At 44.3% G+C, this 22,094-nt stretch overlaps 1 protein-coding gene across 1 annotated transcript in view; it reads left to right on the top strand.

The window, feature by feature from the left end:
- The window catches only part of PREX2 (phosphatidylinositol-3,4,5-trisphosphate dependent Rac exchange factor 2), a 435,974-nt gene that overhangs the window by 328,869 nt on the left and 85,011 nt on the right, over positions 1–22,094 (top strand). The window contains exons 36-37 of the mRNA XM_088471582.1: positions 4,115–4,181; positions 11,841–12,031. Of these exons, the coding sequence (XP_088327708.1) occupies positions 4,115–4,181; positions 11,841–12,031 (258 nt within the window). The remainder of the gene's footprint in view (positions 1–4,114; positions 4,182–11,840; positions 12,032–22,094) is intronic.

The raw sequence follows: 22,094 nt of genomic DNA, 5'->3' as shown, positions 1-22,094 counted from the left end.
ACCACAGTGCAGAGTTAGGACAGTCCCCCAAAGGTAAACTGTGTCAAAAAAAGTTCAAAAAAACCTTTGGAACACCCCAAAAAAGTACTTTCGTTTTGGGGGAGAAAAAGTGCAAAGTTGGGGGACAAACACATAAAAACTAGTGAAATAGACTCCAGGGGGTCAGCCAAGTATGTTTTTTACTTTGCAGGTGTTTGCGGCAGGTGGATTTTCATAGATTTTTTCTAAAATTCACTTTAGCAACTGTTAAATATGCTAGCTCCCATTTTCAGGTACCCCAATTTGCTGGGACTAGTTTTTTTGATGAAAAAATATTGCTAAATGCTATTCTTCACCCTTTGGAATTGAATAGGGAGAAGAGCGGCCACGCTTGCGATACTTTCTGGACCCAAAACCAGCGATGTAGGCGGAAAGTGCACCAGACGAAAAGTCCAGGACTTGAATACGACCCCAAGTAGGAAACACGCTGGAACTTACCAACACTGTGGACTGAATACCCCGAATACTGACACTATCCAGCCTAACCCGACTCCCGCCAACAGGGGTGCCGAGAAGGGGAGGAGCGGGTACTAAATACCGGCGCCGCACCCCTCTCCCTCTTACATCACAGCAGCGGAGACTGCTCGCGGCAGCTAAAAATATATATTTTTCCTAAGAGGGCATGGCCACGCCTCCCTCAGTTAGACCAGGCCCCCTTCACCCGGGCCTAGGCACAGCTGTCAGCGCGCCTGCCCACCAAGCGTGGAGCACAGAGATCGGAAACATCAGCAGGGAGAAGAGACTGCCAGCATTGCATCAGTATGTTTCATTCACAATACTAAGAGCAGCAGAGTGAAGGCCCCCATACATCAGAGATTGATTGCAGCAATTGTGCAATTTGCAATCGATTGTGTATAAAAATCTTTCCTTTTTTCAATCAATTGCAGATTGCAGAATTGCCACAATCGATTGAAAAAGGGAAAGATTTTTATACACAATCGATTGCAAATTGCACAATTGCTGCAATCAATCTCTGATGTATGGGGACCTTGACTCCTGGCTCACTGATTGCAAATGAGGAACATCCTCTGCCATTAGTCTCACATGAAGCGTAGGGAAGTCACAGGCAAGTACAGGGTAGGGAGGCTTTCTAGCCATAAATTACTATTGATACCCCTTAATCACTATACCCAATTGTTGCTATTTAGCACTACTAGTCACATAAGAAATAATTGCTTTCCAGTCCAATCGTGTGGTTCCAAAGCACAAAAAGTTATACTATTCAAGGAAAAAGTATAACGCGGTTTGATCTAAACAATTATCGCAAAAAGCAAGTAAATACAAGGTACAAGCCGATCCATACACTTGCGCACTGGTCCCAGTATACAGTCGTCTATCCAGAAGCCTGTGGTCATCCAAGAAGAATGGCTGTACGCTAGGATCAGCATGCAGGTTATATACCTTACAGTGTTCAGCTCTAACAAAGAAACTAGTTGACAGATTTCCATTGGTTCTTGCTCCTGGACATTCCGGTACGATGCAGGTCATAGGTCAGTTCATACAGTGTCACTAGGGGTATGTCCCAATTCCTCAGGAGTTGCTTTGTGTGGTTTTCCCGCCAAAGAACTGGTTTAAGCTAATTATAGACACTACATACAGAGATATACATTCTAACCACTAATTCCCTATAATTCATAACTTGCGGACGCATGATGCGATTTCCTTGCCGATAGAACCGGAGATCTGCGAATAAACAGGGATTTAGAATGGTACCAAACAAGTCATGTCTACTATGTTTCTGTACCTTAAATATCATATACATTACATTTCACAACATAAGCATTTGCTAATAAAACCTCTAATATTAAGCTTAGGTGTGAGTGTGAGAATATTGTGTACTTTCGCTAGTATGCGTTGTGCGTATATGTGTTTTGTGCTTACCTGTAGGCTTTGATTGTACAGCGCAAATGTGCATTGTGCGCCTTGTATATTTTATATGTATTATCTAATGTGCGTATAGGTTTTGATTGGACTTTCAACAATATGCAGTAGCAAAACAGACTCACTACGCTAATAACCAAGTGGTATCATGCTGACGACACAAATTGGCGTCGTCAGCTGCAACGCAAAATGGCGTTGCCAAATATGAATTTAAAAGATTTGGTCTCAGCCAATCATCCGGCTTCGACATTACCTATTCTGCATTCACGTGGCTTCTTAGAGGCGCAAAAATATCAGAAAAGAGCTGTAAAATTATCGCTAATCAGCAATTCATTTTATTACTTTATACGACTTTTAATGCTATTATCATTGTTTTTTTGCTTGTTGACACAAGCTAAAATGTTGTTGCTACACACACAGCAGTTTCATTAACAACCTAACTTGAGCTGCTGTAGCACAGACCAGTGCAAGTCTTGTATAGAATTTAGACACCTCTGAATCAGGGGTATGCAGTCGGGAAGCCGGCGGACCTAATCCCGACAGCCGGCTTCCCGACTGCTTAATCCCGGTGAGGGTTAAATGACAGGCGTCTAAATCTAGACGCCTGTAATTTTACCGATGCCGGGAGACCGGCGCCCGGCATCCCGATCGAAGATCGGCAGATAGCTGCGCGGGGGGGGGGGAGGGTTAGGTTTAGGGTTCCTGGGGGGGACTTGAGGTGCCGCTGTTGGGATTCCAACTGCTGGGCATGGGTCCGGCGGTAAATCAAACCGATTCTGAATCGGGCCCACAGTTACATATGCCAGAGGTTCCCAGACTCCGCCATTGCAGTCCAGGTTTTAATAATATCCATGCATCTTACACTATGTAATTTTCCTACATGTCACACGTCGAGGAATAAAACACCATATCAACACTATATGGTGTTACTATATAACACTTGCTGTCAAAGCATTTAACCTTTCATCTTTCTTTCAATGCACATGTCTGAGGTTTCCAAACTCTGCTATTACAGTCCAGGTTTTGAGGATATTCATGCTTGAGCCCATATGGTTAAAATTATGCACGCCCCTGCAATGGCGTTCAAATGCACTGGCACGCCTGCGTTTCGCCGAGCACCTCCCTGTCGTCATCCCTAAACAGTACTTCCTGTTAATCACTCTGTGATGGGTCTGCGTAACCACTGCGATCGCAGTCCCGATCACAGTGAAGTGTTTGCGCATGCGCACTGTGATGCATGTGAAGTACGCAACAATCAGCCGATTGCATGCATAATCGCAGTTGCGATTGCTGAATCAGGCCCTTTGTCCACAAGTGGTACAGGATAAAACAGGTGTGTCCAGATTAGATGAAAGGATATCCTAAATGCAATCCAAGGTCACATCAATAAGGGTTTAACCTCGTTGCTGACAAAGTGTCTATCACGTTACTTAGAAACATTGTATCAGATGATACAACATTCTGTTTTAGTAACATACATACAACATTATAGTTTAGTATTTTGATCAGAGCGCCACCATATGTATTATTGAGGTATAGCATATAAAACTCAAACTTAGCATAGTGAGAGAAAATATGGCTGCAGAAGGGAAGAGAGCAGTTTTGGTTTATAATTATTGGAAATAGGTTTAGAAGACCAACCTGCAAAGCTACAGAAAATCATGTTCTTTACCTTACAAATAGAGTTTATTTGTTACAAATAATAGTTGGTTGACTAATTTTATGCAAATTGCAAAGAAAATACTGGGCTCGCAAAGTTAACAATCATGATGATTGAAATACTACTACTTGTATGCCTACTAAAGATACTAAAGATACATGGGGATATTTCCTTTATAACCGGGATACCTTGGTTTTAAGAAACACATTTTATTTTCCTTATTGCATATATCTATATAATGTTAAGTACAATTCCCTGGTAGATGACTCAATTGCAGAAACAACTATTTTAAAAATAATTCTAATTAAAGTTGTATTTTAATTATACTAATAAAACAAATTAAATATGTGGGGTTTTTTTTATACTGTATGACTATTGTTATGCAAAATGTGAAACACAAATTAATACTGTATGTGTACTGTTGTACTGTTGTGTACAATTACAAAGTTATTCTATTACAACATCTTGATATTATAACTTAAAATAATGAATTATGCCTTATACTAATTGGAAATGTGTGTTTCTCCTTTTAAGGGCTTTTTACTTGGATAAGACAAATTTACCTTCAAATACTACATCTAAAGCTGCTTTCATTGATAAGGTAAACTAAATGTTGTAGCATGATGAGAACCTATACAGAGTAATGGGATGATAACCATATATATATATATATATATATATATATATATATATATAGCTCAATGTAACACATATATTAAAAGAATGTTTAACCACAAGCATTTTTTTCCATGTGATTAAATGTAGCAAGCTCCTGAAATCAATTGTTTGAACATGCTTGAGTGATGTTCCTGATAGTTCTCTTTTCTTAGCAGCTGATAGGCTACAGCAAGCATGCTAGGAAAAAATAATCATATTACAGAAAGTTTAATGCATAATAAATATGGAAGAATGTTTTTGAGAATACATTTGCATTTGTGAATGTTACAAAGCTACTTATGTGCCTTGTATTGGATATTTTGTGAAAAAGGAAGTCCAAACAGAAATAATTTTATAAATGTATGGCATGTATGAGTTCAATTTAAAGCAGCAATTTTTAGAATGCATCTTCTAATCACTATTTTTGACTGTTCTTCTACAAATCATTATCTCTTTTTTAAAATCTCTCTGGTGGGCAGACAAAAATTGTTGCCATACACAGTCAGTCTATGCAGGTCCACATCATTTGACGACAAAGGGGGAGATGGAGGATGTCACAGTGCAGAAAGACCATAGAGGGATGTTTACTAGCCTCTTTGCTCACTTCAACATGTGACTGTAGTTGCCATGGTATTCCAGAATCATAGCCTATTCATAGCAGTCTCAAGGGAACAAAAGGGAAAATAGTAAATACTAACAATCTTCTTTTCTTCTTCAGGGTCCACAGGGGAAATGTGGTTGGAGTGATCCAGGCACCAAACAGTTAAGCTTTCAGCTCCCAGGATGCCTCAGGTCCTCCTCCACATATACCCCGCCACTGGCCACAGGCATTCAGTTTTTCGTTTTGTGTGGCAGGATTCAGACGCACCTTTATAACAGGGGGACTGCTCAAGCAGTCCCAAGCTTTTTATTTTATTTACTTTTACTTCAGGGCAAGCAGCACTAGGCATCCTAAAGGACGCCTGTGCTGCTGCTCCACCTACCCCCGCCTGCGCCGCAACACTAGTAACCGCACTGGTGATTTCGGCGGGCGCCAGCGGAGCTTGGCTAGCGGGGATGCTGGGACCCGAGGACTGCAGCCAGAAGCACGGGGATGCAGGTAAGATGTTTCCCCGCTCGTGGGGAACTATGTGGCCGTCCATACCTCCAGCGGTTGGAGACCTGCCGGAGGTTACTGTAGTTGGGCGACCGATGCATCCGCATCCCCCACTAGACCACCGGGGAAAGTCAGTCTGGCGCCGGGTATAGTGGTGGCGGCCATGTTATTAGGCCAGCGCACCCGGGAGGTTAATACAGCATAGGGGAGGTAGGCTCTCCCCAGCAGACCCTCCCCCAGCCCAGACACCGATCCAGCTGAGGTTTTCCCGCATCTGGGTTGCTCCTCCTACCCTCCTCTATATATGAGACACCCAGCGACCACTATCCTTGTTGTGCTGATGCTGCGGGTCTCAGGAGGTTTTGGGTCTAGTCTCCCTGTATACCTCTTCCCAGAGGCCAGGTTATACAGCGCTCAAACTCCTACCAAGCCTTGTGTTTTGAGTAGTTGATTCAGGGCCCATTGCAAGTATATGCATTGTATGTGACTTTTGCTGACTCTGCTGTGTGGTTACTGCCTTTATTTTCAGGTACTGTCAGGTATAACTATCACTGCTATTTCTCCTCAACCCTTTGCTACAGGTGTGGGAAATATATATTTTTTTTTCTCACATTTATTGTTTGTGAAGACAGTCACATTTGCACTTATTTATTATGTCTAAGAATAAGGGTAAACAGGAAACTGAGGCCCCGATACTGGTTTCATGTAAAAGCTGTTTGGCGGGCTTGTCCCATCAGGACTTTATACAGGATGGTTTGTGTGCTGTTTGTTATAAAGAACCACCTCAACAGTCCAGTCTACCAGCCCCTGTACAGGAGCCATCTTGGGTGTCCTCCTTGTCTCAGATTATGACGCAGCTAGTGGACTGTTTGACTATTTGGATGCTTCCACACTGCCTCCCATAATGGGATACCCACAGCAGTTACAGCCTGCTACATTTGTCCTCCCTATACATCCTTCCTGGATTGATGTTTATGCCCACCTAAGTCCGAGTACGGCTCAGTCAGTTTCAACAAATGTTGCAGGCGAACAGACCGGTAGCCACGAAAGCGCCTAAGTGGACGATATAATTTTATCAGTCTGCTCAACATGTACAGTGCCTATGGAAAGTAATCACAGCGCTTCACTTTTTCCACATTTTGTTATGTTACAGCCTTAAATCTACACACTATACCCTATAATGACAATGTGTAAAAAGTTTTTTTGAGATTTTTGCAAATTTAATTTAAAAAAAAAAGTAAGAAATCACATGTACATAAGTATTGACAGCCTTTGCGCAATACTTTGTTGATGCACCTTTGGCAGTAATTACAGCCTCAGTTCTTTTAGAATATGATGCCACAAGCTTGGCACACCTATCTTTGGGCAGTTTCACCCATTCCTCTCAAGCTTCATTGGGTTGGATGGGAAGCGTCGGTGCACAGCCATTTTCAGATCTCTACAGAGATGTTCAATCAGATTCAAGTCTGGGTTCTGGCTGGGCCACTCAAGGACATTCACAGAGTTGTCCTTAAGCCACTTCTTTGATATCTTGGCTGTATGCTTAGGGTCGTTGTCCTTCTGAAAGATGAACCATCGACCTCAGTCTGAGGTCAAGAGCGCTCTGGAGCAGGTTTTCATCCAGGATGTCTCTGTACATTGCTGCATTCATCTTTCCCTCTATCCTGACTAGTCTCCCAGTTCCTGCTGCTGAAAAACATCCCCACAGCATGATGCTACCACCTCCATACTTCACTGTAGGGATGGTATTGGCCTGGTGACGAGGAGTGCCTGATTTCCTCCAAACATAACGCCTGGCATTCATGCCAAAGAGTTCAGTCTTTGTCTCATCAGACCAGAGAATTTTGTTTCTCATGGTCTGAGAGTCCTCCAGGTGCATTTTGGCAAACTCCAGGTAGGCTGCATGTGCTTTTTACTAAGGGGTGACTTCTGTCTGGCTACTCTACCATACAGGCCTGATTGGTGGATTGCTGCAGAGATGGTTGTCCTTCTGGAAGGTTCTCCTCTCTCCACAGAGGAATGCTGTAGCTCTGACAGAGTGACCATCGGATTCTTGGTCACCTCCCTGACTAGGACCCTTCTCCCACAATCTCTCAGTTTAGACGGCTGGCCAACTCTAGGAAGAGTCCTGGTGGTTCCGAACTTCTTCCATTTACAGGTGATGGAGGCCACTGTGCTCATTGGGACTTTCAAAGCAGCAGATATATTTCTGTACCCTTCCCCAGATTTGTGCCTCGAGACAATCCTGTCTCGGAGGTCTTCAGACAATTCCTTGGACTTCATGCTTGGTTTGTGCTCTGACATGCACTGTCAAGTGTGTATATAGACAGGTGTATGCCTTTCAAAATCATGTCCAAACAACTGAATTTACCACAGGTAGCCTCCAATTAAGCTGTAGGAACATCTTAAGGATGACCAGTGGAAACAGGATGCGCCTGAGCTCAATTTTGAGCTTCATGGCAAAGGCTGTGAATACTTATGTACATGTGATTTCTTAGTCTTTTTTTTTATTCAATTTGCAAAAATCTCAAAAAAACTTTTTACATGTTTGCATTATGGGGTATTGTGTGTAGAATGTTAAGGACAAAAATGAATTCATTCCATTTTGGAATACGGCTGTAACATTACAAAATGCTGAAAAGTGAAGTGCTGTGAATTAATTGTGAATGCACTGTAGATTTAGACACATCATCGGAGGAGTCAGATGATGCGCCGGGTTCTTCTCCAGGGTTTATCTCAGGAGAGGAGGACATCCTTTATTCAGTGGATGTCCCTACTTTGGTGAAGGTGGTGAATTCAATCCTAAATATAGAGGTTGATGAGCCAGCTCCTAGACCTAAGGCTCCAGTGTTTAAACACCAGAAGGTGGTAGAAGATGAGTATGAGCAAAAGGTCAGCCTTTCTCCAGACCGTCTAGTTCTTGCAGGACCACCAAGAAGCAAACTAAGAGGTCCTGGCTGGTCAGATGTCCAGCTTCAAACCCGGACGACAAACCCTCTGCCTGATGGGGCGTGCCTCCTGGGGGATCCCAGGGTGCTGACTTCTTCATTTTGCGGACTACTGGCATAAAACAACAACAGACACCTGGTTCAAGAAGTGGTCTTCCAGATGCATCCTCTCCAGAAGTTTTTTTGTATAACTCCCCCATCAGATTCTATCAAGGCCTTGGCCCTCCAGGAGGCCATTTACTCCCTGCTGCAGGCTGGGGTGATAATCCCAGTCCCTGTGGTTCAACTAGGAAGGGGTTGTTATTCCAATCTGTTTTTGGTTCAGAAACCAAATGGGTCTCATCGCCCTATTCTAAACCTGAAACTCTCAACAAGTTTATCTGTGTACCCAAGTTCTGTATGGAGACTCTTTGGTCAATTATTTTGGCAATGGAACCTGGGGATTTTATGGCTTCCCTGGACATTTTGGATGCATATCTGCATGCGCCTATTACACCATCCCACCAAAAATTTATACGGTTTGCTGCCCTGCAACAACATTACCAATTTCAGGCACTGCCCTTTGGTCTATCAACGGCCCCTCGGTTCTGCAAAAAAATAATGGTGGTTATGATGGCCTACCTCAGGCATCAGGGAGTCAGAATACCTGGATGATCTTCTGATATTGGCACAATCTCCAGCTGTTTTACAACACCATCTCCAACTGACCATTGCCTGCCTACAGATGCACGGCTGTATCATCAATTGGAAGAAATTCTCTCTCCCATACAGTGGGTGGTACATCTGGGGGCACTTCTGGATTCTCAGGCACAAAGGGTGTTTCTGCCAGGGGACAAGATTTTATCCCTATTATTGCGAGTGCGCAAATTGCTCCGCATGCGAAGGGTATCTATTCTATCAGCGATGCAGGTCCTGTGGTCAATGGTATCCACCTTCGATATGGTGGAATATGCTCAGTTCCACTCCAGGCCTCTGCAACAATTGATTATCTCCCGGTGGAACGGGCAGTATCAGCTAATGCAGTTCCAAAAGATCTTTTTCACTCTGGAGGTTCGTCTCTCTCTCTTGTGGTGGCTATAAAAGGCTCATCTGGACAAGGGTCGCCCATTCTGGATTCCAAACTCGGTGCTCCTCACCATGGACGCCAGGCTTCGAGGATGGGGGGCGGCGACAGGTCATCATACCTTTCAGGGAAGATGGACAAATCAGGAAAGTCACCTGTCCATAAACATCCTGGAGCTTCGTGCAGTATACAAAGCGCTCATCCTGTCACAGGACCTACTTCAAGGCAGGCAGGTCCAGATCCAGTCCAAGAACGCGACCACAGTAGTTTATCTCAATCATCAGGGAGGCACGCAAAGTCAGGTAACCATGAGGGAAGTGACAAACATTCTGATCTGGGCAGAATGTCATCTTCCAGCTATCTCGACAATATTCATCCCTGGAGTTCTCATCTGGGAAGTGGATTTCCTAAGTCGTCAGGACATACATGCCGGGGAGTCGGCTCTCAACCCGGGGGGTTTTCAACTCCTGGTGAACAAATGGGGCCTACCAGATGTAGACCTCATGGCCTCATGTCACACCACAAGGTCCCCAGGTATGGGTCCAGGACCAGAGATCCCTCAGCTGCATTCATGGACATGCTGGCAGTGAGGTGGGACTTCAAGCTGGCATACCTCTTTCCTCCAATTTCCCTCCTCCCAAGGGTCCTCAGGAAATTCAAGCAGGAAGGTGGCACAGTAATACTAGTTGCCCCTGATTGGCCCAGGCGCCATTGGTTCACCGACATACGGAATCTATCCATAGACACTCCATTAACTCTTCCTCTAAGACCAGATCTGTTAGCGCATCCACACTTACCTCATCTGTCTTTGACGGTGTGCATCTAAAGTCTTCCATCTTAAGAGCCAAAGGTTTCTCCAGCTCTGTGATTCAGACAATACTTAGGGCACGAAAACCTTCCTCTGTCTGCATCTATTACAGAGTTTGGCAATCTTTTGGTCAATGGTGATCTCACAGAAAGTATGACCCTAAGGGTTTTAGGGTTTCCCGGGTAGTTGCTTTTCTCCAGCCTAGGTTAGACCTCGGTCTCTGCCTGGCCACCCTGAGAGTACAGGTTTCTGCGCTGTCAGTTTGGTTCCAGCAAAGGACCGCTTCTCTGTTGGATGTTAGAATTTTTTTTCGTGGTGTTCTCCGAGTGTCAGTGGCACCGTGGGATTTGTCTTTGGTTCTCAAGGGGCTACAGGCTCCCCCCATTTGAACCTCTGTACTAGATTTGAAGTGGTTGACAGTGAAGATACATTTCTCCTCGCTACCACGCAGAGTCTCTAATTTGGCAGCGCTCTCTTGTCGCTCCCCCTTTTTCAATTTTCACCAAGATAGAGCTGTCCTCCCATTTTCATGTAAATGAAGAGATTGTGGTTCCAGCTTTCCAGTCTTCAGACCTTTCTGGATGTGAGCCTTCCTGGATGTAGTATATGCTCTCCTTATCTATGTGGATAGTTCAAACTCTTTTGGAAAATCAGACACTCTTTTTGTGTTGTATTGTTTTCACAAATGAGGCTGGCCAGATAACAAACTCTGGCTTGATGGTTGCATATGACTACTCCCAGGCTTACACGCAGGCTGATCTCCCTGTTCCAAACATGGTGACAGCACATTCTACCCGGTCTGTGGGACCATCGTGGGGGTTTCGTTGAGGTGCCTCTGTTGAACAATTGTGCAAGGTAGCCACAAGGTCTTCTGTGCACACCTTTCTGAGGTTCTACCCCTTTGACACTTTTGCCTCTCAGGATGCTTCCTTTGGGCGGCGGGTTCTCCTTTCTGCTCAGTAGCATCTCCACCCTTAGGGGAACTGCTTTATTGCATCCCCATGGTATCCCAATGGACCCACAATGGACCCTGAAGAAGAAAATAAGAGTTATGGTAGACTTACCTTTGTTAACTTTTTTTCTTCAAGGTCCATAGTGTCCACAGGGCACCTATCCTGATGCACCTGGCTGCATTGGGTAATTTATCTTGTATGAGAGTGTTTCTGGTGTACTTTGTCTTTCCTTCTCCTGCCTTGGGCTTGTTTACAGAACTGAATGCATGTGGCCAGAGGCGGGGTATATGTGGAGGAGGACCTGAGGCATCCTGGGAGCTGAAAGCTTAACTGTTTGGTGCCTGGATCACTCCAACCACATTTCCCCATGGTATCCCTGTGGACCCTATGGACTTCGAAAAAAAGAGTTAACAAAGGTTGCGTACCTATATATTTTTTATATTTTTTTTTGGGGGGGGGGTCATTGCAGCTGTAACTAGAACTTGGCAGACAACCACTAGTTTTTAGCTTTATAACAACAATCCCACTGGAATATAAAGACCTTAATGCTTCAGAGAAGTTTATTATTAAGGTTTTTCATCCATACTGAGGCAAACAAATTTTTAGCAACTGGGTATGTAATTATTATTTGAATTTCAATTTACTGTACATCTCCATTAAATCCATTTAAAATGTTTTCTGTTTGAACTACAGTATAGTAAAAATGCTTATTTTGTTCTTTAATTTAATTTTTAGCTGATGAGGCCACTCAATGCTTTGGATGAACTATATCGGTTGGTGGATTCATTTATTCACTCCAAACGTACAGCAGCTTGTGCCTACACAGCTTGCGGTGCCTCAGGAGTTGGACTGCTCTCAGTGACTTCAGAACTTTGCAACCGGCTTGGAGCATGTCATGTTATAATGTGCAATAGTGGAGTGCACCGGTAAGTACATTCATTCTATTACTTTTTCAGTTACAGCACAAATATGTATAGATTGTATGCTCACACGAGCAGGGGCCTCTATCCTCATGTGCTTTGCCTTCCCTCACTTATACCATCATCTCCTTCTCATTGCCAACAAACCTTTGGGTACAGCCAGTGCTGCTTTTGTGGGTATTTTGGCTGCATATTTAGCAATATTTATATAGCTGGTATCCTGAGTTCTGCAGTGTTTTGTGTTCTTAGTCTTTGTCACCTTTTTCTTACGTTTGCACAGTTTCTGTTCATGTACTTTGTTAGGCGCTGAAGAAACTCTTGCTGGGCCATATAATTAATGGATAATATTAAACAATAATAGATCACACACACACACATTTCCAAACAAAAATATGCCCAATTTTATCCAAAGTGCAAAGATTACATCCATGACAATGGCGGCTTTATGCAAACATAAGTATCTTGTTATGGCAAGAGCTGGTCAGATCAGAACATTCTGTGTTGGGTGTTGGCAGGCATACCTTGCTAATTTTCGCTCGCACCTCATAAAAGTGTGACCAAAAGCAAGCAAGGTTTACCTACGGTATTAACCTACTATGTGTGCGGTCTTGCACCGTCAGAACCTCACGCTTATTTAAATCTCCCCCTGTGAATGGAGAGTACAGTCCCCAAATACAATAATACAATAATACTATTTCATAGAAAAAAACAGCATGATAAAATCACATATAAGTCATACTCCAAAATAGTCTATAGTATCCAAACTGATAGGCATGTTTTTAAAACTTAACGTCAGATGGTTCCACAATGGTTGGAATTGGTGCTTACCAGCACTGGGGTCTTAGGTTCATCTCCAATCAGATCCCAAATGTGTGGAGTTTGTAGGTTTACTCAGTTTCGCCTGAGTTTTCTCTAGATGCTCCGGTTTCCACCCACATTCCAAAGACACCTGTAACCCTGGTTTAGGGTTAAAGAAAAAAAAAACATTTAAATGTATACTTTTGACATACGTTTCATAGCATACTGAGGTAATTTAAGTCTGTAATTGCTTAAATAAATAAGGTATATATGTGGGGAGATATGAAGGTACATTAAATTCCTACTGTACATGTTTATGTATATGTTTAAGTAGTGTGCACTATACAAGTAAGTGCCAGAACTGGCCGGCAGAAGCTGCTGACAGGTGGCCCCTGTTTAACATAAGCGGAGTGATACATGTAGGAGTGAATTGGTTCCTGTCAGGAAAAGAGGGTCCGGTGAAAGGGAGGTGATATAACTGACAGCCAGTCTGGTGTTCTCTTCCTTGGGTGCTCAACCCCCCCTGTGGGGGTGGAGCTGGTGAGGAAGCCTGTCACAGCAGGAGCTGTGGGAGAGCAACTACGGCTGACAAGTGGTCAGCATCTCCCAGGGAAGAAGTAAGCGGCAGCGGCTTCTAGAAGCTTTCCCTGGGGTGAGTGAGTGAGCAGCAGCGGGCAGCTGGCAGTAAGCATCAGCATGTGTTGATCGGCCAGCACTAGAAGGCAGGATATGAATTGGAGACAGTGGCGCTGAACAGTGTAAGTGTGATGAGCCTTCACACAATTATCTAACTGCACAACGCATAGCTATCCCAGTATAGAGACCTTATTATGCAGCATACGGCTTCACAGATATGAATATGAAATAAGGAGTCACAGAGGCATGGCCCCTCCTATATTCAGAACAGCGTCACTATTTATAAGAGGCCTGAAAGAAGGCAATTGATCAGCTGATTAGGACAGGCACTACATTGCTATTTGGGGATTTGGAGTGGCATTTATACAGACTTTATATAAGCCTTCGCACTAAGCTGCCCAGAGACTATAATGCTACCATTGAAACCCTCTAACTATATGCCAGTCCTACAAAGTACTGCATTACTGCTGATTAGAGAGATACTGTTAGTGTCTGAGCTCTGGTGGATACAAGAAAGGACTGTATCTGTGCATATTGCAGATTATCCAATAGTTGTAGCAGAATGGAGAAGAGAAAATATATCTATAGGATACAAATCATCTCTCTAGTGCAGCAGGATTAAGAAAACTAAGCTAAGGATGCTCTAATCTACAGCAATAGACTCTACAAATGACGCTATAGAAGTACTGATAACCACCTTTTTAATAAAGGATACAGGAGCCTTAGTCAACTTAGCCAATTCAAAGACTTTTTCCAATTGATCAGATATAAGGGCCAACGTACTGCAGTGTTTATAAGGGACCAATAATACCTAAGTGTTACAGAGTTCATTGTTTCTCCATATTATACTTATTTTGTTGCATGGCATGCAGAAGTATATGTATAGAAGGTATATTGATATATTCTAGGTTGTGGGGCATATTGTATTGTCCTAATAATTGTTATGTTTCTTAATTGGAATAAATGAACAATTACTTGTGTATGTTCCACCGGTTCACCATTATTGAAAGGACCTGGAGGTTAATGAGGAGAGAAGGAAGGTATTTTATTTTTAAAAAGTGTAATTAGTATACTGCATATATAATACCTTCAGGTTACATAATTACATTGATTGGCTTACCCAAGCAAGCCTGAATAGCATAGCTATGGGTTTTCCCAAGTAGGCCCATCCATACAACCAATACTTGGGTGGAGGCACTGATAAAACTAAAGGATTTTCAATATTTAGCGGAGGAAATAAGTGGGTACACTAAACCACAAGGAAGTTAGTAACCTGGTAACCATAGAGAGGGTAAAAGGGGGGTTACACACCAAACACTTGCATATTAATCCCTTTGCTGCTAAAGATGAATGGGACTTGGTAAATGGAGGTAAACACTTCAAAGTCTCCTCCTTATAGTTGCTGTCCAGGGAGGATGGGCTTGATGATACAGTGTAATTAAGCCCTGCCGTTTCCAAGATAAACTTTGCCAACATTTTTAGAAGCAACAAAATAGGAGAGAGAATATTAATAGTGCTATATCTCCACCAATTCTGGCATCTATATACTCAAGGATACTCTTGTTTGAAAGAGAGGAGTCCCAGCTTTCAAATAATGTAACTCCTGATAAGTTATTCTTTATTGATCATATGTGATCACAAGAGAACATCTTTGCACCGCTGTGGTTTTCAAATCATTATGAAGTTAAGGTATGGGGGACTCTCTCTCCCATCCTGGCTTCAATAAACTCAAGGTCACTCTTATTTGAAAGAGGAGAGTCCCCTCTTTCATATGATGTGGACTCTTAGGCCTTCATTCAGAGGCGGCCGTATGGTCTACGACCGCACGGCCGCCTCGATGTTTGTCAAGTGCGTATGCGGACGAGGGAGCCGGCTCCTTAGTACGCATGCGTGAGACCCGCTACGACCAACAGCGCCGGTCGTAGCGGGTCTCTTTCCAAAGGGGGCAAGCTGTCGATGTTGATTGACAGCTCACCCCGTTTTGAAGGCGGACCGGGGGGGTGGCCAATTGGGTAGCCAATTGGCCGGCTAGCAGCGCACTCCAGGTCATCGTGACCCAGAGTGCGCTGTTCTTACAGCAGGGTTTCACGGGCTACGCCCGTGTTAAGCCCTGCTAGTTACCTGGGTTGGATTGCCGGGTCACTCGACCCGGCGATCCAACCCTCTCCCCTTTTACACCAGGGAGCTGCCCGGGTTAACCCTTCAAAAACGCGGGTTTTAGCTCTGGTGTAAAAGGGGTATAAGTGGTGTTAGGAAAACAAATACACACATTTACTTTTAGCTAATTTTCTTGCAATTTAATTAAAAAAAAAAAATAAAATTGCCCATTTTGGGTGGATTGCCCTGGTTGTGTCAGGAGATATAAGCAGTCTAATGGTATTTTCTCACAAGTCAAAGCTTTTGGAAAAAAAGAGGTACAATCTGTTGATGCTGCATAAATTACTGATATTGATGTAGGAATGTGACCAGCCCAAAAAGTGCCACAATTGCTCAGCAGTAAAGGGGTAAATGTAGCAATCTTAATGATCAGTCACTTAGCTGTAGGGCAGCTTTATTGATTTTAATCAATTTTCAATTATTTAAAAATCAATGAAAATCAGTCAGCATCGATGTTGTGTTACTGGGGCTAAATTGCACATTTACTAACACTTAAAAAAATAAAAAAAATGTCTCTGTTAGTTAATGTCTATACTTGACAAGTAAAAGGAATAACTACAAAGAAAACAATGATAGAATGGCGTTGTGTATGTGAAAAAGTATTATTGAGCAGCTCTCTGCTTAAAATGCTTGTATTTCTGCCTACATTTACACATGCAGGACCTCATTCCCTGAGCTTAGCTGCATTCCGAATACACAAGCAGCAAACTTATGTACATGAAATGAACTTTACTTGCTCATCATAATGGCAAAGTGCAATAATTAAAGTCTGTTTTGAAACTGTAGTAATTTCTAAAATGAGGTTGCTATTTAAACTGGATTAAAACTGTTTGTAAGTGTTCTTGTTTCTTCTCATTAGCTATAATGATGTGCAGCCTTTGGATTACTAGTGACAGTGTGCTTGCCAATTAACATAAGGATTTACCATCTGACAAACAGTGAAGACACAGCATGATGATACTTCATAGATGGGCCAGTATTAACCATTACATTCATGTTTTTAGACACTAAGGGCTGAATTGGTGAGTTTGCTATAATTTAGGACCTGCCGGAACTCGCGTAGATTGACGGCAGGTTCTATTCCAAAAAGACAGTGTTTACCAAAGGTTGTTTTGACCTTCTAAATAGAACCTGCCGTTTCTCCCCAGCAGTTTCTAAACCCATAACCAACCACAATCCCGCTGTGGTTTGCAAGCCTGTACCGATTTAGATTAAGGGCCTGATTCAGGTAGGATCGCAATTGCAAAGCTGCACGCAAGCTATAGATATATGATGTATGCACGCAGGCAGTTTTGCAATTGCGATACTTACAATTATGGTAATGCAGCAGGAGGCATCACGCCCCCTGCTGCATTACGTATCCAGGCTGCGTTGTCCAACGCAGCATCGGATTCTCTGTGGACCATCGACCGGCTCCATGGCCGCAGTTTAGAGGAAGTGGCCAGGAAATCTCTGTCAGCTGACGGAGATCCTGGCTTCTTCCCTCCCCCCCAATGGCGGCGACACGCCTGCGTTTCTGGAAACGGAGGGCATCGCCCACCCCTGCTGGGCCCCAAACGGCAGCAGACTGTGAATCACTGGCCGTCTGCAGTCTCCATGCGGGCAGATTTTGCTTAGACTGGTGGCTCTTTCCTCACCCCAAGACTTTGGATATGGAGGTAATGCATTCAATATTATTATTACTAATTTTGTTCTACTGGTCCCAGCAACCTGCCAGGGCATGATGGCACTTGGAGAACCATAAATTCCAGCATGTCTGGACATCAAGGGCCGGGTGGCACCTGTAGTCCACCTGTAAAAAAAAAATGAAACAATTGAGAGGGGACACGTACCGATAATTTTTAAAGACACCTCCACAGTGGCGGAATTTACAAGTGGTGGGCCCAGGTGCAAATATATGCTTTGGGGCCCCTACACCCCTGCATGGAAGAGGAAGTTGGTGGTGAGGGAGGCAGAGTGTGTCTAGGGAGTGGCAGTGGGTGACGGGGAGAGACAGAAGGTGACATGGAGAGGCAATGGTTGGCTGGGAGAGGCAGTGGGTGTGAGAGGCAGGGAAAGGCAGAGGGTGGCAGTGGGAGGCAAATGGTGACAGGGGAGGCAATGAGTGACTAGGGAGGCAGTGGAGTAGTACAGGTAGTGGGTGCATGTATATAAGGTTCATGGGGAAGAGGTGTGAGAGTGACTATGCTATGGCAGTCCCTAGTCTCCCAAGTGGCTGCTGGAATCTAAGATAAGAAAGTCCAAGTATGTACCAAAGTACCAGGTCGTTCAGCAGGGTCCGGTGCCCGCAGCCTGCAATAATAGGCTATCTGGGCACAAGCTATGCTGTTAACACGTGGACAGGAGTCAGACAGGCTTCCCGGGACCCAGATGGGCAGCTGTGGCAGGCGTGCAGGTACTAGCTGCAGAAAGGTTCAGTGGACACCAACAGGAACCGTCTGATCCCCCACACTGGATGGGCTACCTGATGCAGGGCTGGTAGTGGTCTGGCTCTCCAGCGGGAGCTGTACCTGCGTCTCACAAAGGTGCTAGACTGGGCTGATTAACTTGCAGCAGCAGTTGGATCACCGTTGTTACACTGCATACTCTATACTCCCTGCTGGCTGCCCAGGCCAGCAATGAGTTCTCCCCCTCATTGCTGATCAGGGCAGCCACAGCAGCAGACCCCTTTGTCGCCAGGGGTCCCGGTACACCGCACCTGCTGCATCGCTGTTAGTGCCACCCCTGCACCTCCACACCCCTTGTTCTCCAGTTTATTACTTACAAATGTTTTAATCAGGTCCTCTTCTGTCCATGCAGCAACCACAGTCTTTGCATAAAACAAACGGTTATACTTCTCACCATGCGGGAGCTCGGCACTACTAAGAACTGTCACTCGATGTCAGACCATAGGAAGCAATGGGGCTAAACTGATTGGTTAGAGCTACGCGTTTCAGCTACCACTGTAGCCTTTTTCAAGCTGGAAAAACAATGGTAGCCGAAAAGCGTTTAACACATCCAACCATCCGCTCAAAACTTCATGCTTCTAACCTATCTCCAAACGGCTTCCTGCCGCATCTAGCAGCTCTCGTGCTGCCATCGTTCACCATACGGCTTCTTAGCCGCTCCAAGTAGCTTTCCGTGCTACCACCAATCTCCAAACGGCTTTCTAGCCATATCCAGCAGCTCCCGTGCTGCCAACATTCACCATACGGCTTCCAGGACGCTCCAAGTAGCTTCCGTGCTACCACCAATCTCCTAACGGCTTCCTAGCCATGACCAGCAGCTCCTGTGCTGCCAACGTTCATCCTAGGGCAATTGCCCCAACATCAGCACCATCGCTGCCAACATCGGAACACTTGCCGCACCATCGGCTCTCAAAGCCACTATTAAACCATAGACTGCTTGTCTACCGCAACTGCCTCAACATCGGCACCATCGCTGCAACATCGGCACACTTGCCACACCGTCGGCTCTCAAAGCCATTATCAAACCATAAACTGCTTATCTACGGCAACTGCCCCAACATCGGCACCATCGCTGCAACATCGGCACAGTTGCTGCACCATCGGCTCTCAGAGCCATTTTCTAACCCTAGACTGTTTATCTACGGCTATTGCCGCACCATCGGCACCATTGCCGCACCATCGGCACAGCTTCCACACCATCGACTCCAAAGCTATTGCCCAAAAAACCAAACTGTACTCTCACAACATCTTTACCATCGATATCCTTAAAATCATCAACTGCCAGTACTAGCGGGACATTCTTTACCTGTTGAATTCCCCTGTATCTCCATGTGAGCCGCTACTACCTAGAGCATAAGTCCAGGCGGCCGCCTAAGTACCGGTGAACTTATCCCAGTTCTAAGGGAACAGCGGGCGGTTGTTATTGGCAGAAGATCTCACTAGCCGGGTTCTAAGGGTCTCATATGGAGCAGGCAGTGGGATTCGTAACACTGCAAAATTTCTGTTTATTATCATTCTTGCTTGTAGCTTCCTCTTACTTCATATATTGTATGTATATAATTTTACATGTGGATTCATATATGAGTAAAACGCTTACTAGTAATGTGAAAAATTTACAGATAACATACAATAAAATACAAATGGGTTCTTTATTTTATTAATTGTTTGATAAATTTATTGAATAAATATGCTTTATACATATAGCCCAGTGCTGGGTCCTAAAATACGGGGTAACCCTACTCGTTTTCCCCCCCGTATTTTTAGTAGAGATGAGCGGGTTCGGATTTCAGAGATCCGAACCCACCCGAATTTAGAGATCCGGGGCGAGATCCGAACGTGCATTCGGTTCCCCTGCCGGCCCCGGAACTCAAACCGAGGCAAAACCATAGAGACTAAATCTCGTGGCTCGCGAGCTTTTGTCTCTGCTATATAAGGAGTCCCCGCGGCAGCACCATTTCACTCCGGCTGTGGAGAGTGAACAGGGAGGGTGGGTAGTGTATGGCTGGTGCTGTCTGCTGTGTCCATCTGGGCTTCTGTGCTGAATATATCTGGACTGGTAGGGTGCTGCCTGTGTCGTCAATCGCTGCTGCCTCGGTCAGGGGTGCTCCGGGCCCCAAGTTCTGGACAAAAAAAATAAAAATAATAAAAAGTGTATTTTTTTTTTCTGTGTGTGCATGTGCTGCACTTATTATGAGACAGCAGCAAACTAGTGCCCCTTTTATTTTTTAAAAATGGCCACATGTTAGTGCTGTCACTTAGTCAGCCAGCTTGCTGGATGCAACAGTTTGGCCCTAGGCCTAACCTAGATGAAAAAAATCAATATTGTGAGCTGTGAGGAGGTCAAAATTTACTGCAAATGACTGGGAATAAATGTTATTAAGGTTAATAATACTGTAGGAACAAAAACAAATTATGTGGTTATAACTGTTTTTATAATTTTTTGAAAAAATGCAAGGGTGGTTTTGCAAAACCAAAACCAGATCCAAAACACGAAGCAGATACAGATCCAAAACCGAAAACAAAAACAAAACACAGGAGTCAGCACGCATCCCTAATTTTTAGGACCCAGGACTGGCTGAGTAGTCCTGGGCTGGTTATGCTTTTTTTGGAGGGGAGGCTGCATAAATGTATTTATTTATTTATTTTAATATTAACCATTTAGATAGTGTTTACATGCAGAAACATACACAAATCACAATGATCTGTGTATGCTTCTGCCAAACTCGCAGCTCAGGAGGTGGTCTATTTGAAACTTCAATTTAGCTGCGAGTTTGCTACAAATATTCCCGAGTTGTATCTTTTTCATGAAAAAGTACTTCAGAGTTTGGCCGATGGTGAGTTTATTCAAGTTTGCTGTCTCACCCAAGTTTATCAGTGAAAAGAGAGAAATCTCACCCGAAGTTGCCTCTAGTGAATTTGCGAGTTGCAAAAAATGTCTAAACTCACCCGAGATTGCAATCTCTAACCAATAGGAATCTTAGTAAATTTACCCCTCTGAGTTTTTAGGGCATCAATGGTGGAGATCTGATAATTCTCCACAGGGGCGGATTGGGATGGAAAACCAGCAAGAGAAAGATGGGGGAGGGAGAGAAACAAACTAGAGAGATAGAAAGATTTATCAATGTGCAATAACATCTCCTCTATATAATAATAATAATGCCATATATCAGGGTGTGCTGGGGGCTGTTTTATTCCCGCTCATATCACTGTATAGTGCCTTCACCTCGATATAATAATAATACCACATATCAGTGTATGCTGGGAGCTTTGTTAATCCTCCTCATATTTCACTGTACGATCGCCTCTCCTCTATATAATAACACTACCACATATCAGTGTGCTGGGAGCTGTACTGTTCCCCCTCATATATCACTGTACTGTCCTCTCTCCCCTATAGAATAACAATACCACATATCAGTGTGGACTGGTGGTTGTGTTATTCCCCCTTCTATATCACTGTACTGTTCCATCTCACCTCTAGAATAATATCACATATCAGTGTACTGGGAGCTGTGTTATTCCCCCTCATATATCACTGTACTGTTCCCTCTCCCCTATATAATAACAATGTCACATAGCAGTGTGCTGTGTTATTCCCCCTCATATATCACTGTACTGTTCCCTCTCCCCTATATAATAACAATGTCACATAGCAGTGTGCTGGCAGCTGTGTTCAGCCCCACTTAGGGGGTCACTTACCAGCCTCTTTCTAGCGCTGGTCTCACTGCTCCCACAGTCACATCGTGGCCCTGGTGAAAGAGGAGTGGTGCCTGCTTCCTTTGGAACTTTCAGGAACCACCAGTGAGACACTCCTCCGTGTCTCCGCCATCGCGCTCCAATCGAAGAGCAGGAGTTCAGCCAGTGACCGACGCTCAAGCTGTGCTGTCTAATGAGGAGGCCACACTGGAGTGAGACCCTTGGTGGTGGGGAGAGGTAACTACATGGCAGTGTTCCTGGCAGCCGTGAGAGACCGAGCTGTCTCTGCACAGCCCAGCCGCCTGACATCTCCGGCTTTCTCCAACGCCGCTTCA

Source organism: Taudactylus pleione, unplaced genomic scaffold (assembly GCF_031769625.1).
Source record: "Taudactylus pleione unplaced genomic scaffold, aTauple2 ptg000114l, whole genome shotgun sequence".
Classification (NCBI taxonomy): Eukaryota; Metazoa; Chordata; class Amphibia; order Anura; family Myobatrachidae; genus Taudactylus; species Taudactylus pleione.
Note: the sequence above shows the minus strand (reverse complement) of the source record. Positions and strands in the feature narration are given on the sequence as shown.